The following is a 26,029-nucleotide window of genomic DNA, read 5'->3' on the forward strand; positions in this document are numbered from 1 at the left end:
TCTACTTCCCCAGTCACTGCTTGACCTTCTTAACCCTTAAATAATAGAGTCTGCCTCGGAAATGCAAATTATTTTAACATCCGCTAAATCTAACATAAAGAAAAAAAACAGAAGATTAGTGTTGATACAAATTGTAACTAATAACATCTAGGGGATTTAAATCTGCCCACAATAATGTTCTGTTCTTTTAGTCACTGTAACTGGTGAGTTGTGAAAAGACTTTCTGCATGGAGACACATTTCCTTTTACACAACAAATTACACCAATTACACCAACACTTAAGCAACAGATCATTAAAATGTTGAAACAAGAACACAGTATTTTTTTGTGTGTGTGTGTGTGTGTGTGTGTGTGAATGCTTTATGTTGTAATGCTTTATGTTGTAATGCTGTAAAGGTGTTAAAACCATTGCCCATAACCCTTTGCCCTACCCTCTAGTAGACAGCAAATGGCATGTACTGTATAAAGGGTATATAAAACATTTACGGCATTTAGCGGACACGCAAGTTTATCCAACTGAGCGTCAAGGGACTTGCTCATGGGCCCAGCAGTTGCAGCTTGGTGGACCTGGGATTTGAACCTATGACCTTTTCAACCAGTAGTCCAACACCTTAATCACTGAGCTATGTGTAACCACTTAATGTAATGAGTGCTGTTCATGCAATATTATTTAAATTCTGCAGCCAACAAGAAAAGGTTTGTGAATGTTAATTTTATTGCATGGCAATACTTCATTACCACTCACCTTTTAATATGAAGTTCATAACCATTATTCTTGTTTAGATGAAACTGCCCCAAAAACTATTTACAGTCCAGTCCAGTTACAGACCTACTATCCAGATTCATTCACTTAAAATGCACAATTAAAACACAACTGTTAAAACTATTAAAACACAACATTTGGCTTTTGTTGGACATTTTGGCATTTTGTTGTGAAAAATGTGATGTTCAATGACCTTTGCAGCATAATGAATATAATATACTGTAAAGCTATCAGACTTGTGTTTAATCCATTTGACGACTCCCAGAATAAACTATATTGGTGTAAATGTTTGTTGCAAAAGACTTTATTTAAGAAGTCTACATAACTATTTACTATGTGTCATAGGAGGACTTGTTCAGAAGCTATGGCAGGACATTTGCATTGTTCTCTGGAAATCTTTATATAGAAGAGTTACTTATTAATCATCGTTAACTGCTTTTTATGGTCAAGGGTCATCATGGTGCATCTGGAACCTTCCCAATAAAACTCTGGCCATGGGCCAAAAATGCACCCTGGTTAGACACCAGTCCATTAACAAATACAAGCGGTTTATCTACCTATGTTTTTTAGTTATAAAGGTTATAAAATACTATTATTATAAGCATCAAAAAACATAAAGGCATGTTATCAAACATCAGTATTATATAGCGCTTGACATGCAACTAGAACAACATCTCAGCAAAGTATTATATAAAAAAAAAGCAAATATATTTTTTAAATAACAGTAATTTTAAATTCATATGAAATATTTTTTAAAACGTATGAGTATTCAAGACTGATTATGAATGACAGCAAAATGAGCTTTATTGTTTGTTTAGTCACAGTAATTTTAGGGAAAATAAACAGCATAAATTCTTCAATAAATCAGTAAATGAAACATTGGTCACAGATACAGTGAAGTTTAGTTAAATGCTAAATAAAGAGCTGAGAGCATGAGTTAATAAGTTAAATAAAAATTCTAACAACTTTCTGTGGTTTTGTGTGAATTCCTAGCATTGTTAAAACAATTATATACAGACATTTTGGACAAAATGGCATAGGCCTAGATGAAACAAAAATATATTACAAAAATATTTGCATTTTCTTTTAGAATAAAGTATGAAATTTATGATTTTATATTGCTTTATGTCGGGAAACATTGCACTGCTTTTTATTTGAAAAATCCAGTTAATTTCTAACTTTTATTACTTCCTCATTTCAGTTCCCTGAGGAACAGAGTCCAAAGGTTATAAACACAGTCAGGGTCTGTTTTTCAGGGAATCGACACAGAGTTGCACTGAAATGGCTATACCTATATACCTGTTCCTAATTGAGCAGAATCTTCAGAGAAAAACAATCAGTTACACTAAGATCTTGGATTGATGATTATCTTTTCCACGTCGATGGCTGGTAAATCAAATCCACATTTGGCTCTTGAACAATTCCTGAAATGTGCATTTTTTAAGGAGGCGTTCAGAAGTGTGGTCCACCTCTAACGATGTCGCATCACTCTATAAATTCCTCACATCAGAATAAATGATTTGCCCTGCAGGATTAGATGTTGCTGTCTGGAAGAGAAGATAAAGTGTCATTTATTATCTTTTCCAGCATTCTCTATCTTTATTATCATCAAACCTTTTAAAGCCTTTTATAAAGTCAGTCAAACTGTTGTTGAGTTTTCCCAATGCTGAAAGTGAAAAATGCTCCTGCTTAGTGTACAATTCATGTTTCTATTCTTGTTTACATTCAATTGTTTTTTTTATCTTTATGTTTCTTATATTTATGCTTCTTCTCAACTAGTAATATGCACCAACACCCCAAGACAAATTCCTGTACATGTAGACCCTACAGTACCTGGCAATAAACCTGATTCTGATTTTGTTGTACATCTATGACTGGTTCTAGCAAACCATTAAAAAGTTAGAAGCTCTTTGCCTCCATTTTCTATCTTCATTATACTTGACTGAGTTGATCCAGAATTTTTTTTACATTTTCTGCCTTACTGTTTTGTTATTTTGTAATTCAGAACATATTTCCTTTCTACAAGGTCTTGCAAATAAAGTCTTCCAGTTTGTTTTGGTAGCAAGAAGCTTGTCATGACAAACTGGAGTTGCTTTACATATTTAATTAAAATGAATAATAAATATACAACAACAACAAAACAATCTGTCTGTCTGTCTGTCTGTCTGTCTGTCTGTCTGTCTGTCTATCTATCTATCTATCTATCTATCTATCTATCTATCTATCTATCTATCTATCTATCTATCTATCTATCTATCTATCTATCTATCTATCTATCTATCTATCTATCTATCTATCTATCAACGCTGAGGATGATTTCCCATAGCATTACATTAGTAAAAAGTTTCACTATGCTTGATTAATGAGCAAAGTCAGTTGATGTTAGCTTATTTGTAATAGTTTAAATCAGCATGTTCTTTAATTCCAGATTAAATTAGAATTGACTCCAGTTGGTAACATAATTGGCTAGCCAATCAAATTCTAGCTAATAGGAAATGCTGTAGACTTTAACAGCAAAACAGTATAGATGCTTTAAAACAAAAAACATTTTTTTATAAATCATAAAGTTTACTTTCATGTGAAAACCTGACAAAAGATTAAAACAGCTCAAAAGAAATACTTTTTAATACTTTTGTACAATGTTCTTAATAACGTGTAAAACTTCATACAACCATATTCTGCACATGCTGTCATTTTAACTTCCTCTATATATTTTATGTTATGTAGTGAAAATTGTCCACTGTTAGTAATTCTGAGGCTAAGCATTGATAAATCTGACCTCTGGGAGATTATGAAAAAACCCCAGAAATTATTGTACTTCAAGCAGTGAATTCTCCAATTTAGTTGTTATAACTGTGATACAAAGTGTTTTGGGACTTTAACCAAACAAAACAGAACTTTTTATATCACCTTATTATTCCCAGGCACATAAGAAGGTGTGGGAGCCGTTGTTGTGGCTGTTAATCCAGGCTGCCCTTGATTTTTCCGATTGTGGCGGACTTCAGCATAATGTAATTCCTATAACACAAAGAGAGACTGTTTACAGCAGCTAGGGGTAATTGTGTGGCTGGTACAGGATTCATTTGTGCATGTACATTCAATGTGTAATGCAATGCCAACATCTATATCTGTATGCGTTTACTGCTCAAAGATTTCAGAACTGTTTTTATATTGTTGCATCAACACAACAATGAAAGTCATTTTTCATTTGCAAATTACAACAACAAAAGACATTATTTCCTTCAAAAAACACATTATGGAAGCTACTGTTTTTGTCATATTGTATCTAATGTGACTCAGACTTAACAAGCTAAATATGTTTCAGCGCTGTCATAAAATTAAACTGTAATCTAAACTACAGATGAAAATATACATCTAACAATATTTACTTTACTTTTTATTTAAATTTTTAATATCATACATTTACTGTACTTTATTTTTGTGTTTATTACATTCCAGAAAGATTTGCAATATGGAATGGTCTCCAAATGGCATGAAGTTCAAGAAAAAATGTATTTTAATAACAATTAAAAAAAACTAACATTTTAGAAATTAAGCAATCAGAAAATAAGATATTTATATTGTTGTTTTTTTTCAAGACTCCCACAGAGATAATATTTGTTTTGTGCACAGTGTACTGCTTGTGTGAGGTATATGAAGTCGATGTTAATGAAAAAAAAAAACAATATGGAAACATGGTTTTATTTTTCAGTTCAGTAATTATCACTGTACTGTATAGCTTATTTTCCTATATTATTTACTGGAAAGGTTCACTGTATCCATATCTACCAGAGTGGCAAGTGTTAACTCTGCCTATGTGGTGTATCAGGTCAAAGTCCTCAGTGGCTTACGGTAAGAGATATCTTTTTGCACTACCCGGAAGAGTCTGACATTTTAATTACTTCTGTATTATAAATACTACCAAAAGTCATTTGATGGTAAAGTAATAAACATGAGTATATGGAGTATAACACAATGACTTACATGCTGTCCTTCATTTGGTGTTACTGTGGAAAGAAGCAATATTATCATTATGCAAAGGAATATTAAAATATTTTAGGATGTCATTAGACAATGATAAAGTTTTTTATTATTTATGTTTAACACAAGAGATACCATAGTGTGTACCATATACACTCGCTGTCCACATTCAAGCTGTTATCTAGTCAGCCAGTAATGTGGAAGCAGCACAATGCACAAGATCATGCAGATACACACCAAGAGCTTCATTTAATGTTCATATCAAACATCAGAATGGATGAAAAGATCGGATCTCTGTGACTTTGATTGAGACATGAATGTCACTATCAGTTGGGCTAAGTTTTTCAGAAACTGCTGATCGCCTGGGATTATCACACACAACAGTCTCTAGAGTTTTCACAGAATGGTGCAAAAAAAAAAGAACACTGAGCAAACAACAGTTCTGTGGGTGCAAACAACTTGTAGATAAGTGAGGTCAGTGGAAAATACCCAGATTGGTTTAAAGTTGCCATAAAGGATATAGTAACTCATCTCGTTATGACCGTGGTGAGCAGAAAAGCACCTCATCATGTACAAAACATCAAGCCTTGAGGTAAATGTGTGACAACAGCGGAAGACTATGTCAGGTTCCTCTCCTAACAAGCAAGAACATAAATTTGAAGCTATCATGAGCACCGGCTCACTGGATTAAAAGCGGTCAGTTGAAAAAGAAAAAAAAAGAAAACCACCTGGTATTTTTCCAGTCTTTAACTGTCTAGTCTTGACCTCAGAGCTTTGTTCTTGGCTGACAGCAGTGGGACCTGATGTGGTCTACTGCTGTTGTAGCTCATCCACCTCAAGGTTTGATCTATTGTATGTTTTGAGATGCTTTTCTACTCACTATGGTTGTAAAGAGTGTTTATTTAAGTCACTATAGACCTCTTGTTAGCTCAGACCAGTCTGAATTTTCTCCTCTTATCTCCCTTATTAAGAACACGTTTCAGATCCTTCGCTCTAAAGACTGCGTGTGACATACTCATAACAGCCAATCACAATTTTCCATATTCTGATGATTAATATGAACATTCATTAAAATTATTTAACTGTATTTGCATGACTGTATGCACTTTGCAGCTCCCGCATGACTGAGGATATTAAAGTGGAGAGCAAGTGTATACTATAAATATTATTTTACATTATTCTACATGTCAATATTACATTTATGTACATGTACTTTTCCTTCAAAACATATTTATAGACTGCATACCTCCATTCTGCCTATTTCCACTGGAGTTTGTTTCTGACCTACAGGTTAAAGACAATTTCTTGCAATGAAAAACTGTTTACAACAAGTATTTAAAATATAATTTAAATAATTGTCTTATACATACTATAAGAAAATAATAGTTTGCTCTGCTTTATTAAGCTGTACACCAAACCAGTAAATGCTGGAGGACTGAAATACCCAGACAAGAAATGCACAATGCACTAGACTGGGGAAGAACTTAACACTGCATCTGCATCATCGCTGATATTTACGTATAAAAGAAGGCACAACTTTTTTGCTTGGCCTAATAAAAGAACTGATCAACTTACAGATCTGCATCAAAGCTGATTCAGGACTGAGCCAAATTTTAGAAATGGTGAAAAAGTAGATTACAAATAAAATTACAAAGTTATAGACTAATGCACTTACTTTTTTTTGTCTCTCACCAAGTAGAAAATCAATCCAGCAATTGCAGCAACACATAATAAAACTCAACAAAAAACTTAACAATCCCAGCAATCGCTCCTGCAGACAGTGAACCTTCATCTCCTCCAACACCACCTGAGTCTATGAGAACACAAACAAATCATCATATTATTTTACCCAGTCTCTATTACAGAACAGACTTATAAATAAGCTAAAATAAGCTTAAATGCACAAGCTTAAATTTAACAACCTTAGTGAAGAACAATTGCAGTAAATGGTATAATACGATTTTATCGAAAGGCAGAAATATCAATCATTAGTACATCATGATATACAGTTCAGTTTGACACAATGACATGTTTAAAATCAGTTATTTGATAAAAACCTCATTCAAGAACTGGTGCCAAGAGACCTGGAAATATTTTAAAGTAATTTTACTATTCTAAAGTATTGTTTTGGTATTTGTGTTTCAACTAAATATGAATATATAATATAATATAATAAAATAGATATTGTATATTTGCACACTTACTAAACTACATTTTCAAGAGAAAAAAATACTTCATAAATTAATTAGACCTTCAGTGTACTTTTTTCTCATCAAGATCAAGCAAACAATAGTCAGAATGGTTTACATCCAATAATTTCACTTTAGTTTATTTTTAGTTTTTGCATGAACAAAACATGACATAAACTTAACTTTATTTAAAACCTGGAGTACATTTTTTAAAGTGAGATTTTGATATATTATCCACACTGACAATTAAGCATAAGAACCTTGTCCACTCCTGTGTACCAATAATATATAATTTATATATCACAATACTAACTTTTTGTAAGCTGCAGAATTCATGCAACATCATGGATTTGTTGTAAATCATTCTGGTTTAAAGTGCCATTTGAATTAGCAGAAAGGTAAATTAAGCAAAAAACATATTCTGTAGATCTTAAGTGAAGAAATCATGGAAAATTTTAATTTAACATGTAACTGGGACATGTAACATCCCTAAAAAGACTTCTTATAAGAACAAACACAGAGAAAGCCTAGCTGATGTGTGTGTGTTTGTGTGTGTGTGTGTGTGTGTGTGTGTGTGTGTGTGTGTGTGTGTGTGTGTGTGTGTGTGTGTGTGCGTGTGTGTGTGCGCGCGTGCGTGTGTGTCTTTTTCCTCTAAAACTGAGTATTACAACAATCACAAAACACTAGAATGCAACATAACTATATGCAGTCACATTTACATCCACTGATATCAATCAGCCTGCTGTCTTTAATGTATTTATGGTTGTAAGAAAATTTGCTAGACTGACACAAACAAATGACAACAGGATTCACAAAATAAAATTATGTTGTACTACTAGTATTATATTTCCCTACAATACTAATTGTATATTTTAAGTATCTGAACTAAAGCCATATTTGTTATTTAATTTAGTTTTAAGTCTTGTTAAATATGCTTTTCCTGTAACTACTAGGATACTCTTGGTGGCAAAGATGCCTAAATGCATGCGATTTGTGCCATTCTTCATTTGCCTATTCTTACCAATGCATTACTTTTAAACAAAGTATTTGTGATAAAGAAATAAGTACAATTATTTCCTTTACAAAAGCAGTTTGATGTTACATTGATACTGTGACTGAATTTCAAATGCTGATCTGTTAGAGTTTGTCCACTATGTTAAACCAATCATATGAAGTGAACAGAAAGCCATGTGCCAAGTGCTATAACTTTGCTGGATTTGGATTTATTTTGTAGGCAACTTGGAAAAGTGTATTTTATGTAAAGATATAAAATCAAGATAAATATCAGTGACCTGAAATGCTGGGCATAAATACAGTGTATCATTTTTTTTAAGGAATTTATCCATTCCTACTTGTAGATCAACTTCTTTATCTATTTATCTATAGTCCTTTTTCTATTAAAACATAGAATTCTGAGGGAATTTGGATTGCATAGCAGAAAATTATTACATTGGTAATAAACCAGATTAAAACTTGTTTTAGATCCTGAATTTCTTAAATATTGTGTGCTTTTCTAGCATCTGACTTATTCTCACATCAATTCTATTCACATTACAGCAATGCATAATTGTTGAACTGATATGAAATAAATTTGAGCAACAATGAAAATTCCCCACAATTCTGGGGAGCTGCTTTGATATGAATTTAATTTTGTTGAACATGATTTCCATAACTAATCTATAACCCACCTAGTATAGTGATGCTGATGGGTTCAGACACAGAGTATTGTAGGGTCTGTGTGTTATGGGCTATGCAGGTGTAATTGCCACTGTGACTGATCTGAATGTTGTTCAGTTTGAGCACTTGGCCCTTTTCAACAAGCTCTGTTCCATTCACAGCCCAATGAAATTCAGCAGCAGGCCTGGACTCAGCTGAGCAGTTTAATTTGAGATTAGACCCAGAACTGTAGAAGGGTTCCTCTGGATCTACTGCAGCAGCAACATTTTCAGGGCCATCTGCAATGGAACAGTCCATATTTAGTCGTCTTTAGAGCCATCATGGTCTTGTGGAGACCATGTATATCATGAAGGATTGTTGGATAAACCTCATGACTGCCAACAAGTCGTATGATATGCAATGACTCACAGTAAATGGTGAGGCTAAATGGGAGACTTTTGTTTCTGCTGATGCTGTTGTATGCTTCACACTCGTATGGGCCTGTGTCACCTCTTATCACACTGAAAATGGTCAAATTTCGATTGTTGTCTGTTAGCTGAACTCGCTCCCCTGCTGTTACCTCAGAGCTGCCATTCAGCCAAATAAATGAAAGAGAGGAGCCGGACGCAGAGCAGACGAAACTCACAGTGTTGTTGAGTTCAACTTCTTTTAGACTTTGTGTTATGGCAACATTGGAGACTAGCACTGGGGATTAAAATGTAATACAGGACTCAGATACATGACATTTTGCATAAGATCTCAGCACTAATCTATAATCAAAACAGTAATACAGTAATCACTAGAAACACTATTAGCCCTGTCAGTACAGTTTAGTCTAAATATCAATGACCTACGATCAAAAAAATACTGTAATCACTTTACTTACTCTATTAGCTATTATTTTAAATAATTATTACTCACTTGTACTGTCAAGCAAAGCCCTACAAGTATCACAGTAGCATTTAATAACCTTCACATTCAAGAAGTACTCTCCAAAGTTTTAATAAGGAAGACGATCACTGAAAATTCAGAGCCTTTTTAAAACGCTGACTTATTTTCACCCCTCACCACTAGATTATATTTATATGATAATGACAAATGAATTCTCATAGTTTTTGTAACATAATTATTTTCCTCAAACTGCAAATAAAAATTAAAAGCAGCGATACTTTTTATTAAATGTTATTTCTACTAAAATATAATTTCTATAGGAATTCAGAGGGATTTGTACAGAAGAAGCATCGCCTTAAGCCTAAGCCTAAAAGATTTTGTGTTATTGATAATCTAAGGCATTTTGAAGGGAGATAATTATTTAACAACTAAGGAAGGATTGCTCATCGTCCGTGCTTTGTAACATTCATCACAGGAGACTCTGGTTTTCACTGAAACATGACAACCCATAATTAATTATTTTCCTATAACAGCATACCACAACTCTTACTTAAATTATAGTTAAATGTAATCGTTTTACTTCCTTGTGAGTTCAAAATATTGTATCAATCCATTTTCACTTCCTATGTGAAGAGATTTATTTTGTCAATGTTTTTCAGGTTAACTAGTTCATTTACAATTTTATCTAATTCTTTCTTCTGTTGCGATCTACTGCATTTCCGGAGCTGCATTGATTTTAAATTAATTTTGTTGAACATGATTTCTATAACTAATCTATAACCCACCTAGTATAGTGACGCTGATGGGTTCAGACACAGAGTTTTGTAGGGTCTGTGTGTTATGGGCTATGCAGGTGTAATTGCCACTGTGACTGATCTGAATGTTGTTCAGTTTGAGCACTTGGCCCATTTCAACAAGCTCTGTTCCATTCACAGCCCACTGAAACTCAGCAGCAGGCCTGGACTCAGCTGAGCAGTATAATTTGAGATTAGACCCAGAACTGTAGAAGAGTTCCTCTGGATCTGCTGCTGCAGCAACATTTTCAGGACCATCTGCAATGGAACAGTCCATATTTAGTCATCTTTAGAGCCATCATGGTCTTATGGAGACCAAGTATAACATGAAGGATTTTTTTGATAAATATCATGACTGTCAACAAGTTGCATGATATGAAATGACTCACAGTAAATGGTAAGGTTCAATGGGAGACTCCTATTTCTGCTGATACTGTTGTATGCTTCACACTCGTATGGGCCTGTGTCACCTCTCCTCACACTGGTAATGGTCAGTTTGCTGTTGTTGTCTGTTAGCTGGACTCGCTCCCCTGCCGTTATCGCAGAGCTTCCATTCAGCCAAATAAATGAAAGAAAGGAGCCAGATGCAGAACAGACGAAACTCACAGTGTTGAATTCAACCAGCTCTGTTTGACTTGGTACTATGGTAACGTTGGAGACTGGAACTGGGGGTTAAAATGTAGTACAGGGCTTACTGTAGATGGACACCAGTACAAATAAGATTTTAATGCAAATTTAACAATATGGCAAGAACAGAAAGACCATGTGACGGACTGTTACTTCTGTTTGATTAATGTGTCTGGTTTCTCTGCAAAAAATAGAAGTCAATTGAATACCCTAATCTGCCTTCAGCAATGAGACCTGTGCCACATGACAACAGACTTCCAATTCCGTAACTACCAGAGGAATGGACCTTAGACGAACCAGATAGAGACACTGGAATGCAGGGAACTGACAGTGACATTGATCCGGATTTTAAACCGTGCTTATCAGGCAATTCACATCTCATAACATAGTCAGAAGTAAACGATCTGGACAGAGATTTGGTTCTGTCAAAAGCAAAAGCCGAATTGCTGGGTTTGAGACTGCAGAAATGGTGTTTGCTGTTACCAGGTACGAAAACTTCTATTTTTCGAAGCCGCCAAAATGATATAACCAAATTCTTTGCACAAGTTGACAGTCTCTGTTTCTCTGATGACATCAAATGATTGTTCTCTGCTTTGGGTTGTGACTATTACCCACAAGTGTGGCGTCTCTTTATTGATTTGTCAATGTTAAGCCTCAAAGCTGTTTTGTTACACAATTGCAATGGCTATGCAGCACACATAAAAGAAACCTACGATAACATGAAAATGTTGCTGAAGCACATCCAGTACAGCAAGTACAACTGGAATATCTGTGGAGATCTGAAAGTTACTGGGTCCCAAGAATAAGTGAGGGTAAGATAAAAGAGGGCATTTTTGTTTGCCCTCAACTCAGACATGTTATGAGTGACAAGCGCTTCGAAGATCTGTTAGTTGGGCGAGAAATTATTGCCTGGAAAGCCAACAAAGATGTTTCTGACAATTATTTTGGCAATTACTGTACAGAGCCCTACATTACATTCAGCTGGTAGACAAACTTCTCAGAGCATACAAAACGATGAAGTGCAACATGTCATTTAAGATTAATATCCTCCACTTGCACTTGGACAGTGACATACATGGTGAAAGGTTTCACCAGGACATTGCTACGAAGGAAAAACGATATCAGAGCAACCGGAATCCATCAATGCTTGCTAGCTACTGTTGGACCTGCAAGAGTGGCGTCTCTTTATTGATTCGTCAATGTTAAGCCTCAAAACTGTTTTGTTACACAATGGCAATGGCTATGCAGCACACATGAAAGAAACCTACGATAAAATGAAAATGTTACTGAAGCACATCCAGTGCAGCAATTACAACTGGAATATCTGTGGAGATCTGTTACGGTTTCCCAAGAATAAGATGGACATTGCTACCAGGACATTGCTCCAAAGAAAGCAACCGGAATCTGTCAATGCTTGCTGGCTACTGTTGGACACTGCAATTTGATGCACCAGACACTGGATACAAAAAAATACAGGAACAAAGTACTTTTAATTTGGTTGAACTTAACAGCGTATTAGAAACATAAATGTGATGAAATACGATATTGCCAGTAAACAGTTAACTGTCTATTTCTCAGATTTCCTACGTGGACCAAAACCAAAACTATATTTGTGCATAACCACCAGGTACCTGTCACAATCAAAATTTAAAAAAAAAAATATTCAAAGTTGTTAGCAATGAATTAGCTGTGAGTAAAAGTAAGTAAAGTGTATTTTAGTCCAATAAATCTGTTATTATAGAACTACAGATTTGTTATGTGGCCACCAGTCACCAATCTTTAGCCACCAGTCATGGAGCATTGAAAAGGTTTTGGAGATTTTGCTGCAGTATGGATGAAGAATTGCAGTGGCACACATGGAGTGGACAGTGACAGGGCATATAATTCATAGGCAAATCATTACAGAAATTTGTTTAGAACTATTAATAAATCTGTTTAGAACTCTAAAGTTCTATTAGTTACAGTATATTTGACAATATTCTTTCTCCAATTTAAAAAGATCACATGAAAGCAGGGAACTAAATAATGTTTTGCTAAACTTACAATGCATGAGTAATATGATAATGTTCAACAATTTGGTAGATGTGTACTGTAACTGGATTCAGCTTGTGATTCCTGTAACTGGATTCAGCTTTTACAGTATAGATAAAAAAATATTATTGTAAAATATAAACTGTAAAGCTATAAAATATCCTTTTATTTAAAAGGACTGTACAGGGTATATCTTACTGCAAAAATATTATAAAAAGTTTTTTTTTTTTACTCACCAAGTACCAGCAGTGAGGTGTGAGCAGTGTAAATAGTTGTAGTGTCTACAGTCAGTACATATTGTCCAGTATCACTCTCAGTCAGGCTCCTGAGCGTCAGAGCTAAAGATGTGGTGTCCAGACTGACTCTGTCTTTGTACGGTGGCGGTATAGTAACTCCATTCGGTGGTCCAGTAAGAATGATCGTTTCATTAACACTCCATCTGACTGCGTAGTGAGGAGGATCAGGAAGACGTTTTGGGGTAATTACTACATTCTCCCCAACTGTTTTAATTATACTCTCAGGTAATTCCAACACTTGGCCAAAGCCTCGACCTGTGTGAATAAACACAATAATAATAATAATAATAATAATAATAATAATAATAATAATAATAATAATACGAACATTTTTATATTGTTAATGCTTATTTTCCATGTTAAAGGTCACTACACTGTAGTTACTCACTGTATTCCTTTAATAAATAACCATATAATAGATGTATAAATATAAATATGTATAATATTGTGCTCACCTGAACATGTCAGCAGCAGAAACAGAGTGCAGCCCACAGCGTGTAAATCCATCAGGAAAGACCAATAATCGTCCCTAAAGAGAGAATTGTGCCGATTATTCACTCGATATGACCGAGATGAACCGTTGCGATCAAACTCGAATTAGAAAGTAAACGTCTGGGGAAAGCAGGTTTGTAAATAGTGTTAAACACATTCAAGAGTGAACTGAGGGAGTGAACTGAGAGAGTGAACTGCCTACAGGAACATTATTAGAGTAATTCTCCTCCTCCGGTTTCCCCCAGATCTTTACATTCAGGTTCCGCCTTTATTATCCACCTTATTGTCAGGTGATCAGTTTCATAGCCACTGAATGTACGATACAGTATATTTGAGAAAAAAAAACGGTATAAAAATTCGTTTATTCTAATTGCATTCAACATCGTATGCAATGAAAACCACAATATAAATAATAATAATAATAATAATAATAATAATAATAATAATAATAATAATAATAATAATAATAACAACAATAAGAACAAGAACAACAATAAGAACAACAATAACAATATTTTTTACAATAATTTTATTCAAATATTGTTTGTTTTTTTGTTTGTTTGTTTATAGCTTGAGCCAAGAAGTCATCATTTTAGTTTGGAAACAAATGAAATAAAGTGTGTGACTTTGATCTGAAAAAAGATGATGCAGAGATGGACATGTTCATGTTTTTTTGTAATGAGTGATGATTACAGATCCATTTACAGATTAGGAAATATTTATGGGATATACTGTAAGCATTAGACTAGAATTCAAACTTAAATACAATGTTGATGAATGGCAACATCACAAACCTGAATTAAATTAAAACCAACAATAACTCACATACAATGCTCCAAATATAATTGAGTGAACCTACTGTAATCAGCAGTGTTGCGTACAAAAAGTCATATCCATTTGGAGATTAATGGAAAGTACGTGAAGAAGGAAGATCTCTAAGAATCTTGTACTATTCTGTAATGAATATCGAATACAACACTACAGCGCCACCGTCAGTCCAATCAGGCTCATATCTCTGCTTGGGGAACAGAAGATATTATTAGCTATTAAATTCATCCCCATTCTGTTTTGGTGCTTCAAGGATTCACCTTAATATCTCATTATGTGCCCGACTTCAGGCATTAATGTAACTGAAAATTCAATTCACTGCATATAATTTGCCGTTCAGATGTTACAGTGAAATATCACAGCAATAGCAGCAGTTTCTTGGGTATTTTTTGACAACAAATATATTTTCTTTGTTTAATTGAATATCATTTGCCATCGTCTGCTTCTGTGTGGTTTTGAGTAATAAGCTTGTGTCTCTGCTGCCTGAATTTATAATAATTTTTATCGTCATTTGGGATAGCTGACATTATGGGCTTATCAGTACACATACTGTATGAGTGTTTACTGTATTCACTGGAAATATCTAATATCAGCCAGTAGCTGGTGATTTTGACATAGAATGGAATTTATTTTATAGCAAAACAGTTAAAATTGTTATTGTTTTATTTATAGACAGTTTCTGAAAGGTATTGACCTTTTATAAAGTCTGATTTACTTTTTACAGTTTAGCCTAATCTTGTTATATAGTGTTAACATTAATTACGAACAAACAGATGTACTGTTACCATGTACTGTTATACAAACATTATGCCAAGCCATGGTTTGGTTGGGGGTGAAGAGTATTATCGGTGTCACCAAGATGAGGATGGCTGCGCTTTTGAATCTGGTTCCCCTCGGGATTTGTTTATCATGTAATCACAGGGAGGTTTGTTGTTCTTGTTGTTATTACCACCATCATCTCTGTTTATTAGGTTTACTGAATAACATTAAATTCAAACCTGGATTTGTGTAAAGCTACATTGTGACTATGAATAAAAAGCATCTGTAATGAAGTGAAAAAGAGACTTAGTAGAGAAATTCCCCACATCAACTCTCAATAATCAGCACACTTTTTTTTTTTTGCTTTAATAGTCCAGCAGACGTTTAGCATCACTACATGGTTCAGCAATATTACACACCTTCATGCCAAAGGCTTCCTGGGGTTTGGTGGAGCCTTCATTCTGATGTACTATAGCTTAGAGTTTTTGGATAACAATGATGTCACCTTAAATCTTCTTTCTGATGTCTGATGGTTGTGTTGCCTTAGAGCTGTTTTTAATATAAGCAAGTTTTTAAAAATCTTTAAAGTTTAGCCTGGGTGATAATCAATATAATCTCTAACCACTTTAAAAGATTTGTAAACTGATGAATCCTTGATTCAGTAGAAATTTTTTTCTTTTTATGTTTTATCTAGTTACTTTAAAAAGACAAACAGCTTTCATTTTCTTCCTCATCTTCCTGATGTTTTATTTTACTTCCTAAAAGGAATATTAGCTGGATGAACTAATTAGCAATAGTGGAATATTATCAAGTATTTATTAGGAAAAACACATAGCAAAGAAACAAAGCAAAGACATGCATACTGTATATCCAGACTGTACATGATACAATGCATAACCAATATGAAATGTAACAAATACTTAACAGGGAAATCGAGACAATAGAGATTGCTTATGAAAGGATGCTGGATTGAGGAAGTGTGGCTGATTTTCCTAATGAGTGTTCTGTGTTTCAGTGATTGGCGTCAGGATAAAAGAGGGAGTTTCAAACATGAAAATTAGACACATATGGCTAATAAATGATTTTACAGATTATATCTAGAATTGTCATTAGAAAACAGTGACAGTTTTCTGCTTTAAATGAAGAAAAAAAACAAGATGGAAAGCAGGGTAATAAAATATTCAAGGATATTTCTTATCAAAGGCTACGTGAAGACCAGATAAACAACACTATAAATAACAGTATAATAAGACTAAGTATAACAACTACCTAGAATAAGTTAATTTCACTTAAGTACATTAGAATGGATAAAGTGATATTTATTTTCTTATAAAATTACTACACGTACATGTTTTTAAACATTTTCATCTATCAGATCTCTCAAATGTATAGACTTCTACTCATGCTATAATTATTTATAAAGATACTTAAAAATCATAATGTTTTCTCTCTCTTGACACCAATCAAATATTCACTGTTACTTCCTCTTCCCAGAGCTGGTGACATTTGTCCTCTGTAATCCCTACAGTATAACAGATAACAGGGTGTTGATCACACAATCATGTCTTTCTTCCTGAACTGGGTTTAAACAAACATTTTACAAAATAATCCTTCAGCAAAAGTTTTTGAAACTGAATAAGAATTACATGACTCAAAAATAAATGTAAGATGTAACAAAGCCTAGACTAGAAGAGTTAAATGCTGGTACAGGAGGATTTTTCTGAAAAGACCATAAACTTCACCGATAAGGAATAAGAGGAGGTCAAAAATTCAAATGTCTGGAATGTTCGTAAACGTGCCAAGAAGAGGATAGATGAGCATACAGTTTTACAGAGTCAGAGTAGTACAGAGTTTAACTGAGTTTTGTGGTAGCCATGTTTTAAGTAGTTCTTAAGGGCTGCATGAAAGCAGCTCACAAAATGCATCACCTGAACATCAGCAAGGATCAGTCACGCTACAAACAGAATTGTGTTATAGCTACTGTAAACGAGTTCTTGTGAACAATGACTGTTATAACTGTGAAAAATTGGGCACGAAATGCATGAAGTGCCTATAACCTTCTTAGCCATTACAAGAGAAAGTATGTTGATTTTTTTTTTTTTTAATAAAAATAGGCTCTGATATTCATGGAGTGCCAATATTTAGAGTAACACAAACATTTCACTGATTGTCTCAATCCACTTAACTACACTGTTACTACACTTACTCCGGGTTGTCTGTCTGCCTCTGTATTGCATGAAAACATGCTCTATCTGGTGTGTCATCTTGAGGATTTATTTTATTTAAGAGTGAAATAAAATTCACAATACTGTACCTTTGGTAATACTATGTCTGAAATGTCCGTTACTCATCAATTTCTTGCAGTTGTAGTGAATATCAGCACAGCTGTGATTACTTGCAGCACTATACCTGTAACCTCGTGCCTACAACCAAATCACAGCCATGCTGATGTTCAATATAACAGAACTCCTGCTTGTGCAATATTTCTTAAATATCATTTGTTGCATGAGTTATTCTGGAGTTCACTTCAATGCTATACTGCATGTGTATTTCTCCAACCTACTACTTTGATGAAACTTATTCTGGTCCTGAATATAACTGAAGTAAAGCTACTTACCTCATTATCTAAAAAGAGCTGGCATGTCAGGGGTTTTCATATATTACTCCCTAGATAGTTAGTAATAAATAAATTCAATAAGCTGTACTGGACATCACAAAATGTCAGAATAAAAATTGTTATATTCATTAATACTGGTGTACAGAGCAAATAAATGGACTGTCTACCTCATCAGGGTTAGGTGTATGACGCATCACAGGGTTCTTATTTTGGGAACCGACCATATTTTCATAGTATGTATCCTAAAAATAAAAAAAACATTGTAAAATGGGTAAATAATTACATTTATGACATACATTTAGTAAACTGTGTGTTTACTGATGATTATTAAGTTTTCAGCTGACAGTTTTCAGCTCATAGTTTAGAACACATTTGAGTCAATGTAAGTTCATGCACAACACAGACTAATTTATGGCTTCTACATGCTACTGGAGGAAGTATAATCGTCCCAGCAGCTTTAAACATAAAGAGAATCTAAAATCAATATCTTGCTGTATAGCAATAGTGTAATAGTGTAATAGCAATAATGTACAAATGAAATTAATAGACTGTAGGTAAATGAAACCCCAAATGTTAGACAAATGGGGGCGCTAGTGAGCCACTTAAGAGACACACCTTTGTCTGACCTTTTTGTCCACACTTAAGAGCCGACAAATGTGATGTATGTCAAATTTCAAGTTAATCTAAGAACACCAAAAGCCTTAAATATGCCTGAAATAAAAGTAAACTTTGACACGATGCCATGGCAACGGTGTTTGAGATATCAAAAATCCGTTTGCAATTTTGCATTAGATTCAATCGCATGAATCCTCTAGGAGGAGTATCTAAAAGTTCATTGCATGCAACTGTGAAAAAAATCCACCTTTGTGACTTACACACTTCCTGGCGCCTGTTGGTGGCGCTATGTCGGAGATTCACAATAGGCACATCGATGCGATTGGAATCCTTGGCCGAACATACACACCGTGTGTCATCTCAATAAGACATTTTTTGCCTTAGATAGAAGACACTTCCTGTTTCTCTGAATGCGCCATAAATTAGTCGCCTCGCCATGGCAGCACCGTTCGAGATATCAAAAATCCCTTCGTAATTAACATCTACAACGTCTCGGCATCATGTTCACCTCTTTTGGTGTCAATCGCATGAATGTCCTAGGAGGAGTATTTAAAAAGTTCACCACATGCAACTGTTGTGAATGACACACTTCCTGGCGCCTGTTGGTGGCGCTATGTCCGAGATTCACAATAAGCACATCGCTGCGATCGGAATCCTTGGCCGAACATACACACCGCGTGTCATCACAATAAGACATTTTTTGCCTTAGGTAGAAGACATTTCCTGTTTCTCTGAATTCGCCATAACTTCTTCGCCTCGCCATGGCAGCACCGTTCGAGATATCCATAACCCCTTCGTAATTTAGCAAGTGCAATGTCTCGGCATCATGTTCACCACGTTTGATGTCAATCGCATGAAATCCCTAGGAGGACTACTTAAAAGTTCACCGCATGCAATTATGAAATAATCCAAAATGGCCGACTTCCTGTTGGGCGGAGCTCATAGTTTAGAGCGTGAAAGATGTTCGGGTCGATGAGATCTATATGCGTAACAACTCTCATACATGTGCGTACATAATTGCCCGATCTGTGCACAAATGTTTGTTTTTTCATTACAGGGGGCGCGACAGAGCCCCCCTGCCACGCCCGTATTCCAGCCTTTGCCCAAGCCTAGCGTCGCCCGACTCTGACGTGTGTGCCAAATTTCAAGAGTTTTCGAACATGTTAAGGGACCCCAATTGGCCAATGTGTGCTAAATAAATAAATAAATAAATAAATAAATAAATAAATAAATAAATAAATCTGAATAAAAACAATAGAGCTTTGCACCATCAGTGCTCGGGCCCTAATAAACCCGAGCAAAAACAATAGGGCTTCGCACCATTGGTGCTCGGGCCCTAATAAACCAGAGCAAAAACAATAGGGCTTCGCAGCATCAGTGCTCGGGCCCTAATAATTAGTACAAATTAGAGTCAATGTAACTTCACGACTTTAACCAGCACAACACACAGTAATCTATGTACACATGCTGTGGGACGAAGTACAGTCATTCCAGCAGCTTAATTAAAATATCTTGCAGTGTATCTTGTTTCTTCAAATTTCCACATTTTCCTAATATCACCACTTTTTGTTCTTGAATAAAGAAACTGACTTACATGTCCACCTGCATTATGTGTTGCTGTATAAGAAAGAATATATAAATAAATCATTATGTTGTAGTAAATGATGGTGTATATAAATACTGTACAGTCTAAACAAACACAGAATATCCCAGAAATGGCATAATCATATCTCATAACAATGCCATCAGCTAATGTCTGGTCTTTAACACTGAGCAAATATTTATCAATGACTGAAGATCTTCACACAAACCTCCACTCTGGTTATTTCCTCTGGAGTTTGTTCTTGGCCTGAATGACAGTAAAATGTAGTCCAGCTTATAGTCTCATACAGATTGAAGTGGTATCACATTTTACAAGACAGTTAGCAACAACAAGACATAAATCTTGATGAACACATACATTTAGATTTGATTTCAAATTTACTTCACCTTCATATAAACAGCACTTTAAGTGTTAAGAGTTAAAATTCTGAACAATTAATCAGTTATGATTCTGACTTGTTCACTTTTTAAAAAATACATGTTTATAACTCATGTAGAAATAAATGCATTAAATACCCATATATGAAATAACAAGTAGATTAGAAATTAAGGGTCTAATTTACTTACACTTCTTTTACTTTCACAAAATAGAAAATCAAACCAGCAATTGCAGCAATAGCTAATAAAACTCCAATAACAATCCCAGCTATAGCTCCTGCAGACAGTGAATCTCCATCTCCTCCTTCACTCCCACTATCTAATAAAAAAAAAGAAAACTGCAGATTATTTTATAAGAACCTGTTACAATTGACTGTCATTTTTTTAAAATAACCTTTTTACATGACACAGAAAAACCTTATGGTTAAGTGAAAACTCCAACAGAGTATCTGTATAGCCCACACTCCCTATAACATGAGAGCTTCCTAATTCATTTCCTCACTTAACCTCTAATTACATACCCCTGTATTATAGCAAATTCATTTTCCTCTATTAGCTGAAAAATATGACTTTAATAACCAAAACATATTGTACTGTATAATTAACAATAGTGTCATACAGTTACTACGAAGCCAAAATACTGTATATACAGTACAAACACCTGGAAAAACACCCATGCAACTGCAAAAGAATAATGGTCAAATTTCTGTTGTTGTCTGTTAGCTGGACTTGCTCCCCTGCCGTTACCTCAGAGCTGCCATTCAGCTATATAAAAGAAAGAGATGAGGGTCTAATTTACTTACATTCTTACTTCTTTTAGACTTGGTATTATGGCAACATAAGAGACTGACACTGGGGATTAAAATGTAATACAGGACTCGGATACATGGTAGTTCACAATAGATTTAGACACAAATCTATAATCAAAACAGTAATACAGTAATCACTAGAAACACTATTAGGACAGTCAGTACACTCTCTCACTCACTCATTTTCTACCGCTTTATCCGAGACAGTCAGTACAGTTAAGACTAAATATCAATGATCTACTTGTACGATCAAGATAATACTGTAATCACTTTACTTAATTATTTAAAATAATATTAGCTAATAGAGTATCAAAAGCCCTACAAGTATTAGCACTTAATAAACTTCACATTCAAGAAATTCCCTCAAAAGCAGAGTTTTAATAAGGAAAAAGGTCACAGGAAATTTGAAGACTTTTTCTAAACACTGACTTAACACCCCTCGCCACTAGATTATATTTATATGATAAAGACATCTGAGTTATCAAAATATTTGAAACATGGGTAATTTCCGCAAAGTGCAAATAGAAATCAAAATAATAGAAATAATGCTTTAAATTAAACGTTAGTTCTACTACAATATAATTTCTATAGTAATTCAGAGGGACATGTACAGCAGAAGCATCACCTTTAGCCTAAGCCTAAAAGATTGTGTTATTTATAATCTGAGGCTTTTTGTAAGGAGATAATTATTTAACAACTAAGGAAGGATTGCTCATTGTCAGGAGACTCACAGGAGACACAGGTTTTCACTGAAAAATGACAACCCATAATTAATTATTTTCCTATAACAGCATGCTACAACTCTGTTTATTCCTTACATAATACTGTATAAAACATATTAATTAAATTATAGTTAAATGTAACCGCTTCCTTGTGAGTTCAAAATATTGTATCAATCCATTTTCACTTTCTTTGTAAAGAGATTAATCTGTCAATGTTTTTCAGGTTAACTAGTTTATTTACAGTTTTTCTGTTTTCACCAACATTTCAGCAACAATAAAACTTCTCCACATTTCCGGGGAAACTGCTTTGATTTGAATTTCATTTTGTTGCAAATGATTTCAATAACTAAACTATAACCCACCTAGTATAGTGATGCTGATGGGTTCAGACACAGAGTATTGTAGGGTCTGTGTGTTATGGGCTATACAGGTGTAATTACCACTTTGACTGATCTGAATGTTGTACAGTTTGAGCTCTTGGCCCATTTCACCAAGCTCTAATCCATTCACAGCCCACTGAAACTCAGCAGCAGGCCTGGACTCAGCTGAGCAGTTTAATTTGAGATTAGACCCAGAACTGTAGAAGGGTTCCTCTGGATCTGCTGCTGCAGCAACATTTTCAGGACCATCTGCAATGGAACAGTCCATATTTAGTCGTCTTTAGAGCCATCATGGTCTTGTGGAGACCAGGTATAACATGCATGATTGTTGGATAAACCTCATGACTGTTAACAAGTTGCATGATATAACATGACTCACAGTAAATGATGAGGCTGAATGGGAGACTCTTTTTTCTGCTGATGCTGTTGTATGCCTCACACTCGTATGGGCCTGTGTCACCTCTCATCACACTGGTAATGGTCAGATTGCTGTTGTTGTCTGTTATCTGGACTCGCTCCCCTGCCATTATCTCAGAGCTGCCATTCAGTCAAATAAATGAGAGAGAGGAACCAGATGCAGAGCAGACAAAACTCACAGTGTTGTTTTCAACCAGCTCTGTTTGACTTGGTACTATGGTAACATTGGTGACTGGAACTGGGGGTTAAAATGTGGAACAGGGCTCAGACACACAATTTAACACACAAGCTTTCAACACAAAATAAGTGGAAAAAAGGATAAAAATAATAAAGATATTTTTAAACTATACTTTTGTAGTAAAATAAACTTAAAATAATAAGTAAAATTATACAATAATTATACAATATTTATCTCTGAAATGAAGAAATACTCTCAAAACCAAGGAATTACCTAAATGGCTGAAAACACAGGTTCAAGTTTCAACAACAGTTTTGTGTAATTCATACAGCAATTTTCTATAACTAATATATTATAAAGATGATTAATAATTAATACTATTTAAATGGACACAATTTTATACTATTTCAAGCTCTACTGTAAACATATTGCAGCTGGTGGTTATTAAAATAAGGAAAGCCCTTATTATGTACATATAATGGCTCATTAACAGAGATTTGGATTCAAAAACTAATAATATGAATACGCCCCCAAACAACCCAGTGCACTCAACATATTAATTTTTTTCACTGTAGTTGGGGATATCCTTATCCCAATATCCCTGTGTTGTGGCTTAATACAAGATTTCCACCTAGGCTTCAATGTCCATCAAAAAAGTGTCTTTACTTAATAAACAAGCAGCACAACATTGATATTTAATAATATAATAGTAATATTAAGAGATATTTAAATTCACTAAAATATTCAACTCAAACAATACTGATATACAATAAATAATATAAACTCTTTAATAAAAATTTCTTTGTTACATTTTAATGAATGTTTAGAGGAAGTCTCTTATAGAATCAGAGGCATTGTCAAGCACCAGTTTGTGAATAGAGCTTAACTGTACTGATGACTTAAGAATTATTAACAAAATAAGAAACTGTAAAACTGTTGTGTTTAAAAGTTTTTTTTTACTCACCAAGCACCAGCAGTGAGGTGTGAGCAATGTAACTAGTTGTAGTGTCTACAATCAGTACATATTGTCCAGTATCACTCTCAGTCAGGCTCCTGAGCTCCAGAGCTAAAGATGTGGTGTTAAAACTGACTCTGCCTTTGTACGGTGCTGTTATAATAAATCCATTCGGTGGTCCAGTAAGAATGGTCGTTGTTTTAAAACTCCATCTGACTATGTAGTGAGGAGGATCAGGAAGACGTTTTGGGGTAAATACTACATTCTCCCCAACTGTTTTATTTATACTCTCAGGTAATTCCAACACTTGGCCAAAACCTCGACCTGTGTGAATAAACAAATATATACGTTTAGCTTTCGTTTAGTCCTCATTTATTCGTCTGCGGTCAGAAATCGCAGGAATAAAAGCAGACCCAAATGTAGGGATATAAAATAAAAACAGATTTTATTAACAAAGACACACAAAATAAATACACAAACCAAAAAATAAAACAGAAACCAAAACACTGACGCCGACAAAAGAATGATGAAGTGAAGCTAAATGCAACGCAGAGGAAATAAATACATCTAATAATGAACCCAATAACAAACAGGTGAGCGAGACAAGACACGTGACTGAAAACACTGCCGGAACGCCCCCTAACGGTCAAGCAGATAATGTCCATGCAGGAGATTATTATTAACTGTAGATTATTAACTGTAGATTTTGTTTTTGATCAGAAAACAACACCAAGCTTTAGGGTGAAATTAGATTATTATAAGCAGATACATTACATTAATTACATTAAACAAGTAATGAGATGAAAATACAACAAAAAAGGAATAGATCCTGTGATGATTATTACATTTTCACATTACAATTTTATTGTTCAAAAAAACAAAAATGTTACATTTGTGACCTTATTAGGGAGAGAGAGAGAGAGAGAGAGAGAGAGAGAGAGAGAGAGAGAGAGAGAGAGAGAGAGAGTCACCTGAACATGTCAGTAGCAGAAGCAGACTGCAGCACACAGTGTGTAAATCCATCAGGAGAGATCCGGAGCTCCACCACTGCTACTCAATAATCGTCACTAAAGAGAGATCTGTAGTGAATAATCACTTCAGGCTTCAGTGGATAAAATAGTGTTATATTCAGTTTCCGCCTTTGTAACTGTATAACTAGCCAAGGGACGAGTGTCATAATCTGTGACCTTTGAACAAAACTTTGTTTATGCTAATTATCTTCAGATGTCAAACCTATTTATGTTGCTATAGCAATATAAGATGTTCACCTCAGTTAATATCTGAAAGATCATTTCTGAATATGCCAGTTATGAGCTACCGACACTGATCAAACAGTGCCCTCTACTGGTTAAATACAGTTCTACACAGTCACAATATCAAGCTATACAGTACATTAAGTCTAATAAAGTATGGAGAAGATTCAGTGTCAGAAAAGAACAAAAAGCATCTGTAGATAAAAGTTAAAATAAATTACAAAGATGGTTTTTCTATTCACAAATGTGTCACACTGAAAAGCAAAACTTTCACTGCTTTGCTTTTATTTCACTCTCTACTAAAGACAGTTAAAGGATATTACATCATTATGTTTATGTAAGATGAGGGTCATGTATACATTTTCTGTTCAATAGAAATCACTATAAAATCACTAAACAGAGAACAGAACAGACTGTCAGATTAATGATAATTTCCATATTTACACAAATCACAATAGAAATATTTGATTTATCTATACCTCTTATGAATTACAGGAAAAATTATAAAAGCTTTAAATTCAGATGCCTGATATTTATATCTGTCTGTCAGAAAGCAGATCAGTAACCCTTTAAACAATATTATTCACACTAATGTATCTCTTTCATTACAGGACAGGATAAACACTAGTGTATAGCTTACAAGAGCAAACAAAGTGAAATATAAAATGCATAGGCTTTGACTGCCTTTATTTATTTTAATCATTCATACAGAATTTTTTTTAATCTAAATCATGTTTTTCTCTGAAGTGTGGAATCTTACTTTTGGCTTAATCAGCATGCTTTGGTCAGTGTTTAA

The 26,029-nt window shown here is 34.5% G+C and overlaps 1 protein-coding gene across 1 annotated transcript; it reads right to left on the minus strand.

Annotated features, from left to right (window-relative positions):
• Nucleotides 1-1,542: 1,542 nt before the first annotated feature.
• On the minus strand, nt 1,543-25,101 carry LOC125140841 (carcinoembryonic antigen-related cell adhesion molecule 5-like). The gene is given in 22 exon segments (XM_047811011.1): nt 1,543-2,310; nt 3,674-3,781; nt 4,748-4,770; nt 5,991-6,028; nt 6,420-6,487; nt 6,490-6,557; nt 8,622-8,888; nt 9,019-9,294; nt 10,266-10,532; nt 10,664-10,939; nt 13,169-13,483; nt 13,684-13,827; nt 17,622-17,730; nt 17,954-17,974; nt 18,092-18,166; nt 20,134-20,156; nt 20,351-20,388; nt 20,709-20,838; nt 22,413-22,679; nt 22,810-23,085; nt 23,990-24,304; nt 24,952-25,101. Coding segments are annotated over 22 exon segments (3,213 nt in total). The 5' UTR covers nt 25,004-25,101; the 3' UTR covers nt 1,543-2,253.
• Nucleotides 25,102-26,029: the final 928 nt, after the last annotated feature.

The sequence above is a fragment of the Tachysurus fulvidraco genome, chromosome 3 (genome assembly GCF_022655615.1).
Source record: "Tachysurus fulvidraco isolate hzauxx_2018 chromosome 3, HZAU_PFXX_2.0, whole genome shotgun sequence".
NCBI lineage: Eukaryota > Metazoa > Chordata > Actinopteri > Siluriformes > Bagridae > Tachysurus > Tachysurus fulvidraco.